This window comes from Aulonocara sp. 'chitande type north' Nkhata Bay, linkage group LG3, assembly GCF_057382095.1.
Source record: "Aulonocara sp. 'chitande type north' Nkhata Bay isolate Kocher_YH1m ecotype deep benthic linkage group LG3, A_spYH_male_GT1.1, whole genome shotgun sequence".
NCBI classification, from domain to species: Eukaryota; Metazoa; Chordata; class Actinopteri; order Cichliformes; family Cichlidae; genus Aulonocara; species Aulonocara sp. 'chitande type north' Nkhata Bay.
Window position 1 is genome coordinate 8,412,671 of NC_141346.1, and position 21,255 is coordinate 8,433,925.

The 21,255-nt window shown below is 41.8% G+C and overlaps 1 protein-coding gene and 1 long non-coding RNA gene across 2 annotated transcripts in view; both read left to right on the forward strand.

The window, feature by feature from the left end:
- LOC147333792 (NACHT, LRR and PYD domains-containing protein 3-like) overlaps nt 1-18,711 on the forward strand; it is a 29,489-nt gene extending 10,778 nt beyond the window's left edge. The window contains exons 7-14 of the mRNA XM_086270015.1: nt 1,238-1,448; nt 1,624-3,397; nt 7,187-7,348; nt 7,491-7,664; nt 7,851-8,024; nt 14,787-14,948; nt 16,167-16,213; nt 16,358-18,711. Coding sequence (XP_086126141.1) covers nt 1,238-1,448; nt 1,624-3,397; nt 7,187-7,348; nt 7,491-7,664; nt 7,851-8,024; nt 14,787-14,948; nt 16,167-16,213; nt 16,358-16,893 — 3,240 coding nt within the window. The 3' untranslated portion in view covers nt 16,894-18,711. The remainder of the gene's footprint in view (nt 1-1,237; nt 1,449-1,623; nt 3,398-7,186; nt 7,349-7,490; nt 7,665-7,850; nt 8,025-14,786; nt 14,949-16,166; nt 16,214-16,357) is intronic.
- Nucleotides 1-21,255, forward strand: part of LOC147333790 (uncharacterized) — a 165,691-nt gene that overhangs the window by 57,769 nt on the left and 86,667 nt on the right. The gene's annotated exons all lie outside the window — the stretch shown is intronic.

Consider the following 21,255-nt stretch of genomic DNA (forward strand, 5'->3'; position numbering starts at 1 on the left):
TTGTTCAATAATAAAATTATTCCTCAAAAATACAACTTGCCTAATAATTCTGCACTCCCTTTACAAGAAAAGAAGGCCGTCGCTTCCCTGAGCCAAGACTACAGCATCACTGTTTTACCAGCTGATAAGGGAAGATGCACCGTGGTCCTAAACACTACAGATTACCACACAAAACACCTTGCTACCATCCTTGCACCTCTCGTGGGGAACGCCCCACACCACATCAAGAACTCCACCGACTTCACCGAAAAGGTCCAGAAACTTACCCTTGATTCAGATGAAACCATGGTGTCCTTTGATGCAGTCTCTCTTCACTTGCATACCCACCACAGAGGCCGTGGAGACTGTCAGAAAACGACCACAAGATGACAGCTCCTTGGAAGACAGGACCAACTTCACACCCGATCAGATCTGCACACTGTTAGACCTCTGCCTTACCACAAGATACTTCAAATACAACGAAGGCTTCTACAGACAAAAACATGGCTGCACCATGGGCTCCCCCGTGTCACCTATTGTAGCCCAGACCTCTACATTGGAGAGACAAAACAGCCACTTCACAAGTGCATGGCACAACATAGAGGAGCCACCTCCACAGGACAAGACTCAGCAGTCCATCTGCATCTTAAGGATAAAGGACACTCTTTCGAGGATACCAATGTTCACATTTTGGACAGAGAGGACAGATTGTTTGAAAGAGGAGTGAAAGAAGCCATCTATGTCCACTGTGAGTGACCATCTTTGAACAGAGGCGGTGGTTTACGACACCAACTGTCTGCCATCTATAATCCAGTTTTTAGATCCCTCCCCAGACGCCTTAACGCCCACTCACATCCTGGGTCATCTGACCTCAGGAATTCGCACGATAAGGTGGGGCCAGGTTTCTCAATACGCTCACCCAAAACCCTGGCTGATTGGGACCCACGCCCGTTTTCACACCTTGGCTCAGGCGATTAGAGGATCATCAAGGGGTCCTTTTGTCCCTCTTTGGGGCGATACTCCCACTAGGTTTAAATCTGGGACTCCCCACCATTTGACCTTAAAACTGAAGAAGCTTCTCGGATGAGAGGTGAAACGTCTTCAAGCAACTTAAAGAAGTCCAGACGCTTTTCTTTGCAAGCTCCTTTGAACACTTTCTTTTACATCTTCATGCTGCTCTTTATGCAACAGTGGATAATCCGTATTTGGCTCCATGATTTCAGTATAATTGGGTCATTCATGAAGTATTCTGTTCCAGCTGCTGGAGGACAACATCATCAGCTTTGTGAAGAAAGAGCTGAAGAAGATCCAGAAGGTTCTGAGTCCAGGCTACCCAGAATGCTTAGAGAGTCAGAGGGAGGAGGAAGAGGAAGAGCAGAGGAGGAGCAGCAGAGAGGCATTTGTGAAAATCACCCTGGACTTCATGAGAACAATGAAGCTTGATGAGCTGGCTGACCGTCTGCAGAGAAGTAAGTGGATTTCACTAAAGATTTAAGTTGCTGGTGTAAAGAATTTACTAATTTCAAAATACATAGAACAACACATAATAATGATGATATATGGAATTTAAATTGTCTATACATTTTTTTTTAAACAGTACCTTATGTTGTACATTTTTTTTGTTTTTTCTCTGAAAACTTCTAGATGCCATTTGTCCTCACAAACTTAAATCTACACTAAAGGAGAGGTTCCAGTGTGTGTTTGAGGGGATCGCTAAAGCCGGAAACCCAACCCTTCTGAATCAGATCTACACAGATCTCTACATCACAGAGGGAGGGACTGCAGAGGTCAATGATGAACATGAGGTCAGACAGATTGAAAAGGTATGCAGGAAACGAGACAGACCAGAAACATCAATCAGAGAAGAAGACATCTTTAAAGCCTCACCTGGACGACTTGAACCAATCAGAACAGTGCTGACAAAAGGAGTGACTGGTATTGGAAAAACAGTCTTAACTCAGAAATACATTCTTGACTGGGCAGAAGACAAAGCCAACCAGGACATCCAGTTCATATTTCCATTCACTTTCAGAGAGCTGAATGTGATGAAAGAGAAAACGTTCAGCTTGGTGGAACTTGTTCATCACTTCTTTACTGAAACCAAAGAAGCAGGAATCTGCAGCTTTGAAGAGTTCCAGGTTGTGTTCATCTTTGATGGTCTGGATGAGTGTCGACTTCCTCTGGACTTCCACAAAACTACAATCCTAACTGACCCTAGAAAGTCCACCTCAGTGGATGTGCTGCTGATAAACCTCATCAGGGGGAAACTGCTTCCTTCTGCTCACCTCTGGATAACCACACGACCTGCAGCAGCAAATCAGATCCCTCCACAGTGTGTTGACATGGTGACAGAGGTCAGAGGGTTCACTGACCCACAGAAAGAAGAGTATTTCAGGAAGAGATTCGGAGATGAGGAGCAGGCCAGCAGAATCCTTTCTCACGTCAAGACATCACGAAGCCTCCACATCATGTGCCACATCCCAGTCTTCTGCTGGATGACTGCTACAGTTTTGGAGAATGTGCTGAAAACCAGAGAGGGACGTCTGCCGAAGAACCTGACTGAGATGTACATCCACTTCCTGGTGGTTCAGGCCAAAGTGAAGAAGGTCAAGTTTGATGAAGGAGCCCAAACAGATTCACACTGGAGTCCAGAGAGCAGGGAGATGATTGAGTCTCTGGGAAAACTAGCTTTTGATCATCTGCAGAAAGGAAACCTGATCTTCTATGAATCAGACCTGACAGAGTGCGGCATCGATATCAAAGCAGCCACAGTGTTTGCAGGAGTGTTCACACAGATCTTTAAAGAGGAGAGAGGACTGTACCAGGACAAGGTGTTCTGCTTCATCCATCTGAGTGTTCAGGAGTTTCTGGCTGCTCTTCATGTCCATCTGACCTTCATCAACTCTGGAGTCAATCTGCTGGAAGAGCAACAAACCACCCCCCAGAAGTCTGAAACAACAGAATCGACTCACTTCTACCAGAGTGCTGTGGACAAGGCCTTACAGAGTCCAAACGGACACCTGGACCTGTTCCTCCGCTTCCTCCTGGGTCTTTCACTGCAGACCAGTCAGAGTCTCCTACAAGGTTTGCAGACACAGACACGTACAGAAGGTAGTTCACTGACCATTCAGGAAACCATCCAGTACATCAAGAAGAAGCTCAGTGAGAATCAGTCTGGAGAGAAAAGTATCAATCTGTTCCACTGTCTGAATGAACTGAATGATCGTTCTCTAGTGGAGGAGGTCCAGCGGTACATGAGTTTAGGAAGTCCCTCAATACGTAATCTTTCCCCTGCTCAGTGGTCAGCTCTGCTCTTAATCTTAGTCTCATCAAAAAAAGATGCAGACCCAAAGACATTTTCTTCAGAGGACGCTCTTCTGGAGCTGCTGCCAGAGGTCAATGCCTCTAATAAATCTCTGTAAGTAAATATGTGCTGATGCCTTTATTTAGTAAATGGTTATTCTAGTTAACATCAGTGTTGGGTAAGTTACTTTAAATTAGTAACTTAGTTACATTACTAGTTACTTCTATCAAAAGTAACTCAGTTACTTCAAGTTACTCGTTACCTTCAGAGTAACTAGTTACTAGGGAAAGTAACTTTGGTTTTACTCATAATTCTCTTGTTAATGTGTTGCTTCCGTAACTGGATACCACCTAAACTTGGTTTATATCTGACCCAGATGGACTGCAGGTTAGAACTTCTTACCTGAAGTTCAGTTCACCTGACACTCTCGGACCGGCGGTGTTAGGATGTCTGGGTCGTTGACCCAGGGTTTTTGAGTTTATTATATTATTTATAATTTCTAGTCTTTGGTTTCTTTGAGTTCTGTCTTATGGTTTATGTCTCTGTCTTCTCTAGTTGCTTTGTCTCCCCTGTCAGCTGTATCCCCTTGTCTAGTTCGCGTCTCTGTGTATCCTTAGTTGCTATATCCCCGTGTCCAGTCAGTGTCTGTGTTTGCCCTGGTCCCACGTCTCTGTTCCCTCTGTTGTAGGGCCTGCATGTGAGTCTGTGTCTTTTGTTCAGTCTGTGTTATGGGTTGCCTGTTTTACTTTGAAAGTCCATGTCTGATGTTAATGTGTCTGGTTTTGCTTCCCCTTGTCTCGTTAGGCCTGATTTGCCCCAGCTGTGTTTCCCTCCTGTTACACATTCCCTGATTGCTCCCTCTGTGTATTTGAGCCCTGTGTTTCTTTGTGTCTGGGTCGCGATCTACCGTTTACCTAGCTGTGTGTTCTGTCAATCCTCCGGTTTAAGTTTATTTTGATTTTTTACAGTTATTTTATATTTTGAGTTTTACATTAAAGCTGTTTTGAGTTCACGACTGTCTCCGGAGTCTGCACCTTGGGTCCTATTCCTGTCTGCACACAGCCACTCATAACAGGCGGCCGCTTCGGGTCTCTCCTCTTGCCTCCCTTTTCCTTCATCCACCTGCTGGCTTCCACCACTTGCTAATGTTATTGAATCTGTGGAAGCTCCGCGATAGCCACCACACGAAGTAACGAATAACGAGCCTATCTAAATCCCAGTAACGAGTAACGCGTTCCCGGTTTTGGCATAATAACTAGTTACCGTGCTCGTTACCACAATAATAACGTAGTTACTGTAACGCGTTACTTAATAATGCGTTAGTCCCAACACTGGTTAGCATAAAGCAGTTTTAAAAAAACTAATGGTTCAGGGGTTTGAAAAATATATAAAACATTTACATTGTCATCAGTATTCAAACCAACTGTTAATGCATATGAAGCAGCAACAATTGTCAGCATTTCTGACAAAAAACTAGGTGCAGTTGTTATTAAAGTAATGTGCAGACCCACCCTGTACTGAATACACAAGTGCTAAACATAAACTCTTCAAAAACAAATACAAAAAAAGAAAAAAATAATCACACATTTTTTTCATACCAAAACCACATAGACTAAAACAGTGTTCTGTTACTGCATTGTTCACTCATCAGTTCTACCTCATTTCCAAAATACTGCTCTGCTACAATCGGCCTTGCTTGTACAATCACCCAAATTTCACCAGCTGCTGATGAACTGAATCATTTTCCTCATGTTGCTTGTGGTTCCTGGTTCCAGTTCTAAGAATAAAATCTCACTGTCTTTATTTTCTACAACTTTGTCTCATTTCCCTCAGCCTTGATTCCTCTACGCTGACTAGTCCTGTCCTCCCTTTCAGTCTTTGTTGTGGTTTTGTATTCAGTTTGATATTTAATTTCTTACTGACTTCTATCAGTCAGTGAATTGCTTGCTTGTTTAGCCTGTATGTCCTCTGCATCCTGCACTTTGGGTCAGTCCTGGTTCCACAAACTGTGCGATTCTTGACAGATTGGGACAGAATGCCATGACCAGTATGGACCTGTGAAAAGGTACCATTAACACTTTGGATAATAAGGCACTAGACTGCTGAATTTATCTAGCTCCTCTGTGGATGACCCTCATGTAAGCATTTTGGTCATTGCTCTATCTGCTTCTGCAGGAATAATTGCCAAGAAGTCTTTACTACTCCTAACCTTGGAGCCTTGAGTGGAGGTCACACTCTCTGGCTTTGTCCACACTAGCCCGAATAAAAACACGTAGGTTCCAGTCCTGCGCATGCAAAAAATTGAGTGAGAATTAAAGAATTTGAAGAATCTGGAGCATGTACAAACCGATATTAATCTGATATTAATCTTTTTTAGGGTTGTCAAACTTGAGAGCAATCAAAACAACCGCTGTAACAAATGCCCTCCACTATCTTTGTTTATTTGGTCACATGACTGCATCAAATGACTAAAATACGTCATTGTTTTAGAAAGTCTGCATTTCCGTGTGTCTCACTGCAACATGACAGCTCAGTTTTGAAATGTATGTGTTTTCCGAGTGTCCACACTGCGACGGGACAGCTGCATTTTGTAATGCATGCGTTTTCTAGAGCGTTTTTAAAATGCTGCGGTTTTCCTTGACAAAAGCGCCATCTCAGTGTGGACAGGAGGCCAAAACGGAGAGAAAACAATGCATTTTCGTTTGAAAAACTTTGAAAAAGTACACAGCAGTTGTTAGCGTGACGTAGCCTTAAATTGGTACTAATGTGCCATTTTGTCCACTCCTGTCAACAACTCGGCCAGCAGGTTTCAGAAACTGTGGCAGAGCACTACAAAGGATGCCTTATTGTAAGGCTAAAAAAAACTAATTCTCATACAAATACATTTTACTTGCTGCTTTACTTTTGGTTTTGCCTGAGAACAATAATTTCCCTCTTAAGTTGATATTTTTGCTAATTTTCTTGATGTAAACATTTTAATCGGTACACTGTTTATATGAAGTGATTTAGTTTAATCAGTTCAGTTCAGTTCAGTTCATTTTTATTTCAAACATTTCAAACATGTGCCTTCACAATCATTACAAAATATCATTCCATTATTTGTTTGAAAAGGAGTAGGCTGAAGTATTTACTTATTTGTCCCTACCCCCACAAGTTTTACCTCTCATTCATTTAATTTTTTTGTCTTAAATTAAACAAACAACATATGAAACATATGAAGTAAAACAAAACATAACATACATAAATCAAAACAAGAAATTAGCAAGCCCCACCACAGTATATTTTCTTTCATATGAAAAATACAGAATATGTATATTTGCAGATACACAAGTTATGGAAAAACAACAAACCAAAACAAAACAAAAAAACCAAAAAAGAACCGCAACACCATTTCCAGCAACATTACCGTCCTGGGTTAACCCCGTTTTCTTCATTCTTATACTTATTTAAAATTAGGTTTTTATATTTTACTTTAAACTGTTTTATGTTTTGACTGTCTTTTATTTCTTCTGTTAGACTGTTCCATAATTTAACTCCTGCAATTGAGATAGACATAGTTCTTAAAGTTGTTCTAGCACTTTGTATTTTTAAATTCCATCTCCCTCTTAAGTTATACCCACCTTCTCTTTCTATGAACAATTTACAGATTTCTTTGGGAAGCAGTTTATTTCTTACTTTATACATTATCTGCGCTGTTTTAAGCTTCGCCAAGTCTTGGAATTTGATAGCTTGCATTTTGACAAAGAGTGCATTTGTATGGTCCCTGTACCCTACATTATTTATTAATCTAATGGCCCTTTTCTGTATTATAGTTATTGTTTGTGTGTTACTTTTGTATGTGTTTCCCCAGACCTCTACACAGTAGCTCATATATCAAAATCACAAACTGCATTACTTTTTCAGACTGAGTCTCTGTAACCTGTCAGAGACAAACTGTGAAGCTCTGTCCTCAGTCCTCAGCTCCCAGACCTCCAGTCTCAGAGAGCTGGGCCTGAGTAACAGCAAGGATTCAGGAGTGGAGCCTCTGTCTGATGGACTGAAGAGTCCACAGTGTAAAACTCTCAGGTCAGATCAAGTGAAAAAAAAAATATTATGAATTGTCAAAATGACTTTGAGATCAAAGAAAAATAATAAAATTTACATTGCCAAATGTCGTAGTTCTTTAGTCCTGATGACTCTTAAGCAGTTTTGTTTGTTTGTTTTTCAGAGTGATGGGCTGGAACCTCTCAGAAAGAAGCTGTGAAGCTTTGTCCTTGGTTCTTAAATCTCAGTCCTCTAGTTTAGGAGAGCTGGACCTGAGTAACTCCAACCTGCCGGATTCAGGAGTGAAGTGTCTTTGTGATGGACTAAAGAGTCCAAACTGTAAACTAAATACTCTTAGGTCAGACCGAGCTATATGTTTTTTTTTTTTCAATCTGATGACAGAATTAATAAGTTAAATGTTTTAGCTAAAGGAATTACAAGGTAAAGAGAAGAAGCAGGATTAGATATTTCTAAAATAATAATACAGCATTTCACTTTAACAAAAATGTTATTTTATCATGTTTGTTAATCTGTTATCTTTCAGACTGAGTCACTGTAGCCTCTCAGATGGAGATTGTGAAGCTCTGTCCTCAGTTCTCAGCTCCCAGTCCTGCAGTCTGAAAGAGCTGGACCTGAGTAACTCTGACCTGCAGGATTCAGGGGTGAAGCTTTTGTCTGTTGGAGTAAAGAGTGGAAACTTTAAACTGGAAACTCTCAGGTCAGGTTTTAAACTTTTCCACCGATTATCATTTAGAATCTATATTCTATTGTTCTATAAAAAAAGTGAACTTTTAAAGAATTTTATTAGACTTTCAATTATTGTTTGAGATTTTTCAGAGTCACATTTCTTTAGTGATGTATTCAAAGAAAATTACTTAAGATTCAATATTGAGGAAGGGTACAAGAGGTGATCGAAGAATAACCACACCGATCCGGCCGGGTGAAGTCAAACGATGATTTTAATGAATACACGCGTGGGAAGACAACTCTGTACGCAGACAGCCAGTAGTCCTCGACTTAATCAAAGCATGAACAGATATTTTATAGCATCAGGGTTTATTTACTGACGCCCCTTCATACGTCACAGACACATTTTATACATAGATCAGATCAACATCATCATGACTTTTCACCTAGAAAATCATCTTCTATTTTCATGGCTAGCCCTTCCTGTCTACCTTTCAGTTCTTGTCTTGTTCCTCTTTCTTGCCGAGACACCAAGAAACGGTTCCTTTGCGTGCTGCACAATATCGTTTATTACTTAGTAAATACTGATATCTATGACTAGCTAGTTTATTGTGATGGTGCTTTGTTTTCTCTATTATTATGTTGCTCTTTGTTGTTTGCTGTCTCCTCTGTTTGTTTGTTTGTTTGTTTGTTTGTTTGTTTTTTCTCCATACAGGTGACCCAGGAGTTTTTTTTTTTTTTTTTTGTCTCTCTTCCCCCCCCTTCTCACCGTCTCTTCTCCCCTTGGGTTTTCTTTCTTTCTCTCCCCCTCTCTCTCTCATTCATTCCCCCTGTCCTATTTATTATAAAAAAAAAAAAAAAAAAAAAAAAAAATGACAAAGGATGAACTGAAGCTCTGCCATCACGTAATGTCGCATACTGCTGTTTCTGATGTCATTTAAAAAAAAAAAAAAAAAAAAAAAAAAAAAAAAAAAACACTGGTAAAGTTAGACATTTAGGGTCATTTGTCCATATTATATTTTTATTAAGAAAATATCCAAATCAGATGTTTAGGGGTCTATTAGTTTCCTTAATGCGGAAAAATCTATTTATTAATGCCACATCTGCACATTTAGATGTAAAACATTAAGAAACTAGACATCTTAACGCTCTATTCCCCATAAAGTTCTCAAAAATCAATCATCATTATAATAAAATTCTAACAGAAATCTGAGCAGCATAAACTCTTAAATATAGCTTTTAAAAAACACTGGAGAATGTTGGTTATGAGTTTGTTTTAGATTGGATGTAAATTGTCATCTTTTTTCAGCAGATAAGATTCAAATCAAATCTAATCACTTTTATTGTCCCATCACATGTGTAGGTACACTGGTACAGTACATGTGAGTGAAATTCTTGTGTGCGAGCTTCACAAGCAACAGAGTTGTGCAAAGTACAATAACATAAGAACAAGCAAATATAATGGCTAAATCTGAGAATTATATGAATAAATATATGTACAATATAAGAGTGTATGCATATTACTGAATGTGTATACTAAATATGTATGTCTACGTGTGTGTGTGTGTGTGTGTGTGTGTGTGTGTGTGTGTGTGTGTGTGTGTATACATATTTTACAAATTAAATAGAGTAAAAATAAAATACATGTATAAAATATACAGAGGTTGGTAGTTGGATATTGTGCAAAACAAGTGGCATTCATATACAGTATGTAGTGCATAATGTTGAAGTTCCAGTAGTGGAGGTGAGGTGTCTATGACGTGTTCGTGGCCTGATGGAAGAAGCTGTCTCTCAGTCTGCTGGTACGGGACCGGATGCTGCAGAACCTCCTTCCTGATGGAAGTAGTCTCAACAGATTATGTCTGGCGTGACTGGAGTCCTTGATGATCCTCCCCGCTTTCCTCAGGCACCGCTTCCTGTAGATGTCCTGGAGGGAGGGAAGCTCACGTCCAATTATCCATTCAGAGCACCGCACTACTCTCTGGAGAGCTTTGCGGTTGTAAGCGGTGCTGTTGTACCAGGTGGTGATGCATCCAGTGAGGATGCTCTCAATGGCACAGTGATAGAAGGTCCTGAGGATGCGGGGGCTCATGCCAAATCTTTTCAGTCTCCTGAGAAAGAGGCGCTGTTGCGCCTTCTTCACTGTTTTGTTTGTGTGTACAGACCACGTAAGATCCTCAGACAGATGTACACCAAGGAAGCAGAAGCTGCTCACTCTCTCCACAGCAGCGCCATTGATGGTGATGGGGGTGTGTACTTCTTTGCACCTCCGGAAGTCCACTATCAACTCCTTTGTCTTTGCGACGTTGAGGGTGAGATGGTTGTCTTGACACCAGTGGGTCAGGGAGCTGACCTCCTCCCTGTACGCCATCTCATCACCGTTGGTGATAAGACCACCACTGTAGTGTCGTCCGCAAACTTTACAATGATGTTGGAGCTGTTAGTGGCCGTGCAGTCGTAGGTGTAGAGTGAGTACAGGAGAGAGCTGAGTACACACCCCTGTGGTGCACCAGTGTTCAGTGTGATGGGGGATGAGGTGATGCTGCCCAGTCTGACCACTTGGCGTCTGTCAGACAGGAAGCTAAGGATCCAGCTGCAGAGGGAGCTGCTCAGTCCTAGATCCTGCAGTTTCCTGTCCAGCTTCGAGGGAACGATGGTATTGAATGCTGAGCTGTAATCTACAAACAGCATTCTCACATACAGTGGGGCGAAAAAGTATTTAGTCAGCCACCAATTGTGCAAGTTCCCCCACTTAAAATGATGACAGAGGTCAGTAATTTGCACCAGAGGTACACTTCAACTGTGAGAGACAGAATGTGAAAAAAAATCCATGAATTCACATGGTAGGATTTGTAAAGAATTTATTCGTAAATTAGGGTGGAAAATTAGTATTTGGTCACATAAAACAAGGAAAATCTCTGGCTCTCACAGACCTGTAACGTCTTCTGTAAGAAGCTTTTCTGTCCCCCACGCGTTACCTGTATGAATGGCACCTGTTTGAACTCATCATCTGTATAAAAGACACCTGTCCACAGCCTCAAACAGTCAGACTCCAAACTCCGCCATGGCCAAGACCGAAGAGCTTTCGAAGGACACCAGGAAAAGTATTGTAGACCTGCACCAGACTGGGAAGAGTGAATCTACAATAGGCAAGCAGCTTGGTGTGAAAAAATCAACTGTGGGAGCAATCATCAGAAAATGGAAGACATAAAAGACCACTGATAATCTCCCTCGATCTGGGGCTCCACGCAAGATCTCATCCCGTGGGGTCAAAATGATCATGAGAACGGTGAGCAAAGATCCCAGAACCACACGGGGGGACCTGGTGAATGACCTGCAGAGAGCTGGGACCAAAGTAACAAAGGTCACCATCAGTAACACACTACAACGGCAGGGAATCAAATCCCGCAGTGCCAGAAGTGTTCCGCTGCTGAAGCCAGTGCATGTCCAGGCCCGTCTGAAGTTTGCCAGAGAGCACATGGATGATACAGCAGAGGATTGGGAGAATGTCATGTGGTCAGATGAAACCAAAGTAGAACTTTTTGGTATAAACTCAACTCGTCGTGTTTGGAAGTAGAAGAATACTGAGTTGCATCCCAAGAACACCATACCTACTGTGAAGCATGGGGGTGGAAACATCATGCTATGGGGCTGTTTTTCTGCCAAGGGGACAGGACGACTGATCCGTGTTAAGGACAGAATGAATGGGGCCATGTATCGTGAGATTTTGAGCCAAAACCTCCTTCCATCAGTGAGAACTTTGAAGATGAAACGAGGCTGGGTCTTCCAACATGACAATGATCCAAAACACACCGGCCGGGCATCAAAGGAGCATTTGAAAGTCCTGGAGTGGCCTAGCCAGTCTCCAGACCTCAACCCAATAGAAAATCTGTGGCAGGAGTTGAAAGTCCGTGTTGCTCGGCGACAGCCCCAAAACATCACTGCTCTCGAGAAGATCTGCATGGAGGAATGGGCCAAAATACCAGCTACTGTGTGCAAACCTGGTAAAGACCTATAGTAAACGTTTGACCTCTGTTATTGCCAACAAAGTCTGTGTCTGTGAAGGTTCTCAGTCATCCAGGTCATCGTAGTCAAAGGAGCTTGCAAAGAAAAGCGTCTGGACTTCTTTAAGTTGCTTGAAGACGTTTCACCTCTCATCTGAGAAGCTTCTTCAGTTCTAAGGTCAAATGGTGGAGAGTCCCAGATATAAACCTAGTGGGAGAAACCCCCCACAGAGGGACAAAAGGACCCCCTGATGATCCTCTAATCGCCTGAGCCAAGGTGTGAAACTGGGCGTGGGTCCCAATCAGCCAGAGTTTCGGGTGTGTTCATTGTGAAACCTGGCCCCACCTTATCATGCGAATTCCTGAGGTCAGATGGCCCAGGATGTGAGTGGGCGTTAAGGCATCTGGGAAGGGATCTAAAAACTGGATTATAGATGGCAGAGAGTTGGTGTCGTAAACCCCCGCCTCTGTTCAAAGATGGTCGCTCACAGTGGACATAGATGGCTTCTTTCACTCCTCTTTCAAACCATCTGTCCTCTCTGTCCAAAATGTGAACATTGGCATCCTCGAAAGAGTGTCCTTTAGCCTTAAGATGCAGATGGACTGCTGAGTCTTGTCCTGTGGAGGTGGCTCTTCTGTGTTGTGCCATGCGCTTGTGAAGTGGCTGTTTGGTCTCTCCAATGTAGAGGTCTGAGCATTCCTCACTGCACTGTACAGCATACACCACATTGTTAAGTCTGTGTTTTGGCGTTTCATCTTTCGGGTGAACCAGTTTCTGTCTGAGCGTGTTGTTGGGTCTGAAATGCACCGGGATGTCATGCTTGGAGAAAACTCTCCTGAGTTTCTCTGATACACCGGCTACATAGGGGATGACAATGTTGTTGCGTCTGTCCTTCTTATCCTCCCTCGCTGGTGTCTGATCTTCTTTTCTGTGCCTCTTTGCTGACTTTAAGAACGCCCATTTAGGATAGCCGCACGTTTTGAGTGCTTTCTTTACATGTGTGTGTTCCTTCTTTTTTCCTTCAGGCTTAGAGGGAACATGTTCTGCCCGGTGGTGTAGGGTCCTGATTACTCCAAGTTTGTGTTCCAGAGGGTGATGGGAGTCAAAGAGGAGGTACTGGTCCGTGTGTGTGGGCTTCCGGTAAACTTCGATGTTGAGTTTGCCGTTCTCTTCAATGTGCACGGCGCAGTCCAGGAAAGGCAAACAGTCGTCCTTTGTGTCTTCCCTGGTGAACTTGATGTTTTTATCCACAGCGTTAATGTGCGCAGTGAAGGATTCCACTTCTTGTGTCTTGATTTTGACCCAGGTGTCGTCTACATATCTGTACCAGTGGCTGGGTACTCTTCCTTGGAAAAGCCAAGAGCCTTCCTTTCCACTTCCTCCATGTAAAGGTTGGCTACAATAGGTGACACGGGGGAGCCCATGGCACAGCCATGTTTTTGTCTGTAAAGCCTTCGTTGTACTTGAAATATGTAGTGGTGAGGCAGAGGTCTAACAGTGTACAGATCTGATCGGGTGTGACTCTCCACCATTTGACCTTAGAACTGAAGAAGCTTCTCGGATGAGAGGTGAAACGTCTTCAAGCAACTTAAAGAAGTCCAGACGCTTTTCTTTGCAAGCTCCTTTGGCCAACAAAGGTTATGTTACAAAGTATTGAGTTGTATTTTTGTTATTGACCAAATACTTATTTTCCACCCTGATTTACGAATAAATTCTTTACAAATCCTACCATGTGAATTCGTGGATTTTTTTTTCACATTCTGTCTCTCACAGTTGAAGTGTACCTCTGGTGTAAATTACTGACCTCTGTCATCATTTTAGGTGGGGGAACTTGCACAATCGGTGGCTGACTAAATACTTTTTTGCCCCACTGTACGTGTCTCTCTTCTCTAGCTGTGACAGGGCAGTATGTAGTGTCAGGGCTATGGCATCATCAGTAGACCTGTTGTGGCGGTATGCAAATTGTAGAGGGTCCAGTGAGTCGGGTAGTGCAGAGCAAACAAAGTCCCTGACCAGCTTCTCGAAGCATTTGGTCACGATGGGGGTCAGGGCTACAGGTCACCAGTCATTCAATGAAGACATGGTGGAGGTTTTGGGTACAGGGATGATGGTGGCCATTTTGAAGCAGGCTGGGACTACAGACAGAGAGAGGAAAGGTTGAAGATGTGTGTAAACACTCCAGCCAGCTGAGCCGTGCATGACTTGAGGAAACGGCCGGGAATCCCGTCCAGACCAGTAGCTTTGCGCGCGTTCACCTTCCTGAAGCACTTCCGCACATCCTCCTCAGACACAGTGTGCACTCTGATGTCATCCGCGGCGCGCACACTGTCCGGTCTCATGGTGTTCGCTGTGTTTCACAATGTCCTTGAACGTGGATTTAAAAAATGTGAGCGTGGATGGATTCATTGACACTGAATCACCCCTTAGTTATGCTGCTTTAGTGTCAGGCTTTTAGTAGAGTTCCCATGGTGCTCTGCTTTCTTCTCCATTCCCCCATTTTCACCCCTGATGCTTTTATGTGCCACTGGTGCATGTGCTTATCTCTTTCCTTAATTTGTATTTTGTTTATTGGGGTTTTTTCTCTCTCTCATCTCTTCTTTTTGCCCTCACTCTGCCACCAGTCATGGGAGATGGTCCTTTTGGAGAATGTTTTTATTGGGAATATATTTGTGTATAAATAAAGCAAAATTAAATACTACACAAAGAAGTAAATACTGAATAATGTTATTGTGTCTGAAAAACAGAAATTTGTTGTTCACAGATGGATTGTTGTTTTGTGTGTCTGCAGTCTGTCAGGCTGTCTGATCACAGAGGAAGGCTGTACTTCTCTGGCCTCAGCTCTGAGCTCCAACCCCTCCCATCTGAGAGAGCTGGACCTGAGCTACAATCATCCGGGTGACTCAGGAATGGCTGGATTGAAGGATCCACCCTGGAGACTGGACACTCTCAGGTATGGAGGGAATGTCTGATAGAGGAGGAACAGCTGGAAACATTTCATGTGTCCTTCACTCACTTCCTGTTTGTTTCATACACACATCACATGAAACGATCCATAAAGGTTAGAGATGTAGGAGACCTACATGTTTCAGTATTATTAACAGTTCAGATTACAGAAATATTTATCCCTGAACAAAACAACTGCTGGAACTGTTAGAATAAAATCATTCTTCTATTTTTGAGCTGTGGTAGAAACTGACAACTACAGGGAGATGGACAAAGGTCACAATGGGATTTTAAAAGCCAATACACAATATACAATAATTGAACTGGAAACAGTCCAATATCTTGACACAAAGCAAATCATCCAGGTAAGTAAATCTCCAAAATATGATTCCACTGATCAATGGCCATGAGTAGCATTCACAAAGAGTTGGGGAATGGCTGCAATCACAGCATTGTAAGATGGTGACAGATTATGCCCCCTCCTTGATTCAGAGATGGTCTTTCCCTTTTCACGTAAATGGCCTGCATGACTCTGTGCTCAAACCAGCGTTCCTGCCTGTCCAGGATGTGTACATCCTCATGAAAACAACCCAGTAGAAATGCTCATTTGGAGAAGAGCCCAGTGAAAGCTGTAGAGGCAGGAAGGAAGTGAAAAAGTGAAGCATGGTGGGATCAAGAATGTAACACAGCAGTAAAGGACAGAAACAGTATTCAGAGATCTTACAGGAAACACAATATAACAAAGGTCATCACATTGAAATGTTAAATCTGAAATATCCTGGAGAAGAAGATGGTTCAAAGCAGCTCTTAAATCTATGACAATTATTTCCTGTGGGAAGGATCATGATGCTACATCATGATGAAGCGTTTTGAGAGTGAGGTACTGAATATTCTGCTGCTCTTCTACAATTGAATATGGCAGGACATAAACTATTCACAAACAAATACATGGCTCACTGTTTGTGTGACACAGGCAGACATTTTTCTGTGAGAGAAATAGGATCAGAACATAAATAGTTTTCATATTTCATTCAACACAGTGGTGTACTGACAGATCCAGGATCAGTAGAAATCATCATCAGTTTGATCCACGTATGGATTGAAGTGAATTTTTAAAAATGTTGGACTGTTCCTTTATCAGTGTCTAACAGTATGTGTGTGAGAGCCGTGTAATGTCCATGTGTGCATGCTTACTGTGCTGGTCTGACCCTCCTCCTCCTTTCAGGGTGGAGCCTGCTGGAGCCCGATGGTTGAGACCAGGTCTGAGGAAGTGTAAGTGTGTTTTTAATGTGATGCATGAAAACAAAGCAGCACTCATTCACATCTCTGATGTCAGGAGTCGTCATCAAAGTGTCAATCAATGAACAGATGATGGATCAATAACTGCAGCTGGATTGTGTTTGTTCTCTCCATCAGATTCCTGTCAACTCACAATCGACACAAACACAGTAAACAGACACATTAAACTGTCTGACAACAACAGGAAGATGACACATGTGGAAGAGGTTCAGTCATATCCTGATCATCCAGACAGATTTGATTATTTTTATCAGCTGATGTGTAGTAATGGTCTGACTGGTCGCTGTTACTGGGAGGTTGAGTGGAAAGAAACGGTTGAGATATCAGTGAGTTACAGAAGAATCAGAAGAAAAGGAGATAGTTATGACTGCGTGTATGGATGGAACAATCATTCCTGGAGTCTGATCTGCTCTGAAGATGATCCTCATTATGTCATGTACAATAACAAAGTGACATTCATCTCCTCCTCCTCCTCCCCCTCCTCTGTCTCTAACAGAGTAGCAGTGTATGTGGACTGTCCTGCTGGCACTCTGTCTTTCTACAGAGTCTCCTCTGAGACTCTGATCCACCTCCACACCTTCAACACCACATTCACTGAAACTCTTTATCCTGGGTTTGGGTTCAATCCTGGTTGCTCGGTGCATCTGTGCTGAGTTGAGTGTAAAGAGTGTCCTTTTGTTAGAGAGACACTCTGACTGTTGAACAGTTCAGTCTGTACATGTCTGTCTGTTTCACTCAGAAACATGTTTTCAGATTCATGGATTCAATCAGTGGATGTTTTAAACTGTTCTAAATGATTGCTTGTAAACTTCTTCCTCTTCAGTCCTTTAGCAAACAAATGTTAATATGTAGATACTAGACTAAGATGAATCATTTCATCTGAATTCAGTGAATGTGAACTTAGAGTTTTAGGAAATTAACTTTTTTCCAATCGTCATTTTACAAAATTTGAATATTTCAAATCAATCAAGTGTAATTGAAATGTCAGATATAAAATGAAATTCTTGAAATGTTTGTTCCAGGTTGTAAAAAGTCTAATGTAAGATGTGCATTTCAGGAAAACTGAGTGGAGTGCATTAAGCTCTATATGTACTTTAATATTAATGTTAAACCCATGATTCAAAATCCTGCTCCTCACATACAAGGTCTTAAATAATCAGGCCCCATCTTATCTTAATGACCTTGTAGTACCATATCACCCTATTAGAGCACTTCACTCTCGCACTGCAGGCCTACTTGTTGTTCCTAGAGTATTTAAAAGTAGAATGGGAGGGAGAGCCTTCAGTTTTCAGGCCCCTCTTCTGTGGAACCAGCTTCCAGTTTGGATTCAGGAGACAGACACTATCTCTACCCCTCTGAGTACTATCCTGGCCATTTGTGGCCACTTTGCTTTTCGCTTTTCAACCATTTTTGTTCTGTTAATGCAAGTGGAATGAAACTTCCCAAAGGTGTGTATTTTTGTCAGATTTTTTAATTTTCAACATCAGCTCCTTAATAATGTCAATAATATTCACTATACACTAAATAGTTCCTCTGGGTTCTATCGTGGCCATTTGTGGCCAATTGAAACCCATTATAACCACCTTTTTTGATTCCTTGTTACTGACAGTACTATATCATGCAATTTAGGTAAAATTGCTTTCATTCTAAAGTCAACACATGAAAATTGTAGTTTTTAATGTTTTTTACCAAATTACATCATTTACCCATTTTTGGCCAAGCAAGCAATTTCATGTAATATTCTGAGTTTCTAGTAGCAGCCTTTGATGGCCTACCACACTCCAATGGACCAAAATAATGAAACAATTTTGACATAGGTTTGATCTTAAGGATCTAATAGTTTGTGTTTATGCATGACATTGCAGTACAAACATGTATTTGCAAGATAGACTGGAATAAATTCAAACATTACATAGGCTGCAGTGAATTTCTGTGGATGCAGGATATTGAGCTTTGAGGTTCCCAGTCAAACTTAGCTTTGAAGCACATGCTAAAAGCACTTTTACTCTTGTATTTTTCATCAAAAGATACCATACCCAAAATATCAACTCTAGAAATAAAAACAAAAACAAAAAAAACCCCAATCACAGGACATTTTGCAGAGTTCAAACCTGCAGCTGCAGCTGGAGCGCAAACAACAAACACTGTTTGTAAACGTGTCCTGGAGTTTATGCAGGTGCAGACAGAGCTACTGCTGTAAGTAAGCCTAACAGCTTCCAGATCATTTATTCTGGCAATATGGCAAGAAGGTCATCACTGCTTCAAGCACTGCCTATATGATCTGGTCAGAGAGCAAGGACAGCAGCAGTCATCTGTCCTTGATGAAAATACATCTGCCCAAGATGAAGAAACCTCCTCTCCAGAAGATGAGGGGACAATCTTCAAAGAGGCTGACTGCATCACCACTGATGTTGAGTTCTAGCCAGTGCCCGAATCCTCTTCTTTGGGGGAGGATTGGGGTTGGGGGGCATGGAGGTGGAGCCCCCCCCCCCCCCCCCCCCCCCAATGATTGGAGGGCTCCGCTCACTCCACTCCACTCAAGACCACTGGAGGGCTCCACTCACACCCAGTTCTCAGGAAGTGTTGTTGTTGTGTTTTGGAGTGAAAGTGTTGAGTTCTGTGGTGATGAGCAATAAACGAGCAGTGTTTATCGAGAGCTCTCGTGTCGTCTGTGTTTACCTCCACATTGGTGACCCCTGACTCGAACATGCTGCGGTCCGCTGGTGGCGCCGACTCCGCTCTGGATGCATCAGCAGCCGCCAGCCCTCTGCCTCCGGCTGCAGCTACGTTTGCTGTGGAGCTGCCGGACTTTTGGCTTCACGATCCCCCGTTGTGGTTCGTGCACGTGGAGGCCCAGTTCGCCCTTCGTGGCATCTCGGCTGACGACACGAAATATCACCATGTGGTGGCTTCTCTCGACCCGCTAGCAACCCGTCGTGCATTGACGCTCCTCCGGGACCCACCCACCCGAGTACGCCGCCCCTAAGGAGCTGCTTCTTCGGCGCTATGCCCTCACCGACGCAGAGCGAGCCGAGAAGCTCCTCTCCCTCTCAGGCCTGGGTGGTCGTACAGCTCTCGAACTGATGGAGCACATGCTATCCTTTCTCGGACCGGACGACGGGGGATTCCTCTTCGCCCACATTTTCTTCAGACAGCTGCCGGCGGCCGTGAGAGCCGGCCTCACCAACTCTCCGCTTCCGGGCACGAAGGATTATCGCTCCCTGGCTGAGGACGCGGATCGTATTCTCCGGCTCAATATTGAGCTCCTTTATTTGGTCATTAAATTGCCTCACTGGCCACTAACACACAATGTGTGACATTGCTTTTGGCCATTCATCTCTCCCCCCCCCCCCCAAAAAAAGAAAGAATAAATAAATAAAGTAAAAATAAATCATTGTAACAGTTACTGTTACTGACCTGCAATGATGATAAAAAAAAAAACATATTAGGTTTCACCATTTATATGCTAAAAGATGTGAACTTTATTACTATTTTTACTATAATAATACATAACCTGACTGGTATTCAAAGGGTATAATATCAGAATTTGAATTATATTTTGGTTTTTATGACTAGAAGCGGTGCTAATTTAAAAAATCAAGTCAATGAAAGTAGAAAAATGTTTTAATATATATGAATTTTATAGCATTTTGTAAATGTAAACAGGGGGTGGCCATTTTTGGCCACGAACAAGCTGAGAAGGATTTTTTTTTTGTTTTTCTCTCACTGCACAAAAAAACAAAGATGCATAAAACTCATTGATACTTTTAATTATTGCTATGCATCTAACCTTCATCATGGTTAGAAAATAAATCAGTTTGCATGTATTATTTAGAAAAAAATGGGGATTTTATGCTTTTATCCCTATGTAAATCATTACAATTATGTGATTTAACTGGTATTTAAAGGGTTAAAATTATGAATTTGATTGAAATTTTGATTTTCATGAACAGCCCTGATGCTAATCTAAAAAATCATGTAAAAAAAACTGGACATTTATAGCATTTTGTAAATGTAAACAAGGGGTGGCCACTTTTGGCCACGAACAGTCTGAAAGGGTTTTTTTATGTTTTTCTGCCACTGCAGAAAAAAACAATGTTGCATAAATGTCATTGATGGTGTTAATTATTGCTATGCATCTAACCTTCATCATGGTTAGCAAATAAATCAGATGGCATGTATTATTTAGAAAAAAAAAACTGGGATTTTATGATTTTCTCTATTTATGAGTTGTTATGATTATGTGCTCTAACTGGTATTTAAAGGGTTAAATTTCAGAATTTTAATGAAATTTTGATTTTGATGAACAGCCCTGATGCTAATCTAAAAAATCATGTAAAAAAAACTGGACATTTTTCTTAATATATAATAATTTTATAGCATTTTGTAAATGTAAACAAGGGGTGGCCATTTATGGCCACGAACAGTCTGAAAGGGTTTTTTTATGTTTTTGCTCTCTCTGCACTAAAATAACAATGCATTATAATCAATGTTGATGTGAATCAATTACATGCCCCAGACTACTATTAATAATACAAGAAATTTCAGTAGCAATGCAATTATATAAAATTGCGAGATTTGAGGTTGTCGTCCAGCTGGTGCAGTGGACAAACAAACTGGTGTTTAAAGGGTTAAAATATAAAAAAGTAATAATTATTTTATATTTATGGAAAGAACTGAAGTTACTTAAAAGCTTTATGCAAAAAAAAAATGGCAAAAAAACAAAAATAATAAAAAATTACAGACCTAATCTGTAGGTGGCCACTTGTGGCCACGAACAAGCTGAAAGGGTGGTGATTTTGAACAGATTCAGAGGGCTACTTTTAAGATTAGGCTTAAAACTTTCCTTTTTGCTAAAGCATATAGTTAGGGCTGGACCAGGTGACCCTGAATCCTCCCTTCGTTATGCTGCAATAGGTGTAGGCTGCTGGTGACTGAGTGTTTCTTCTTCATTCACCATGTTTGTATACAACTCTCTGCCTTTAATTATGAGTTACTGTATTATTGTCTTTACC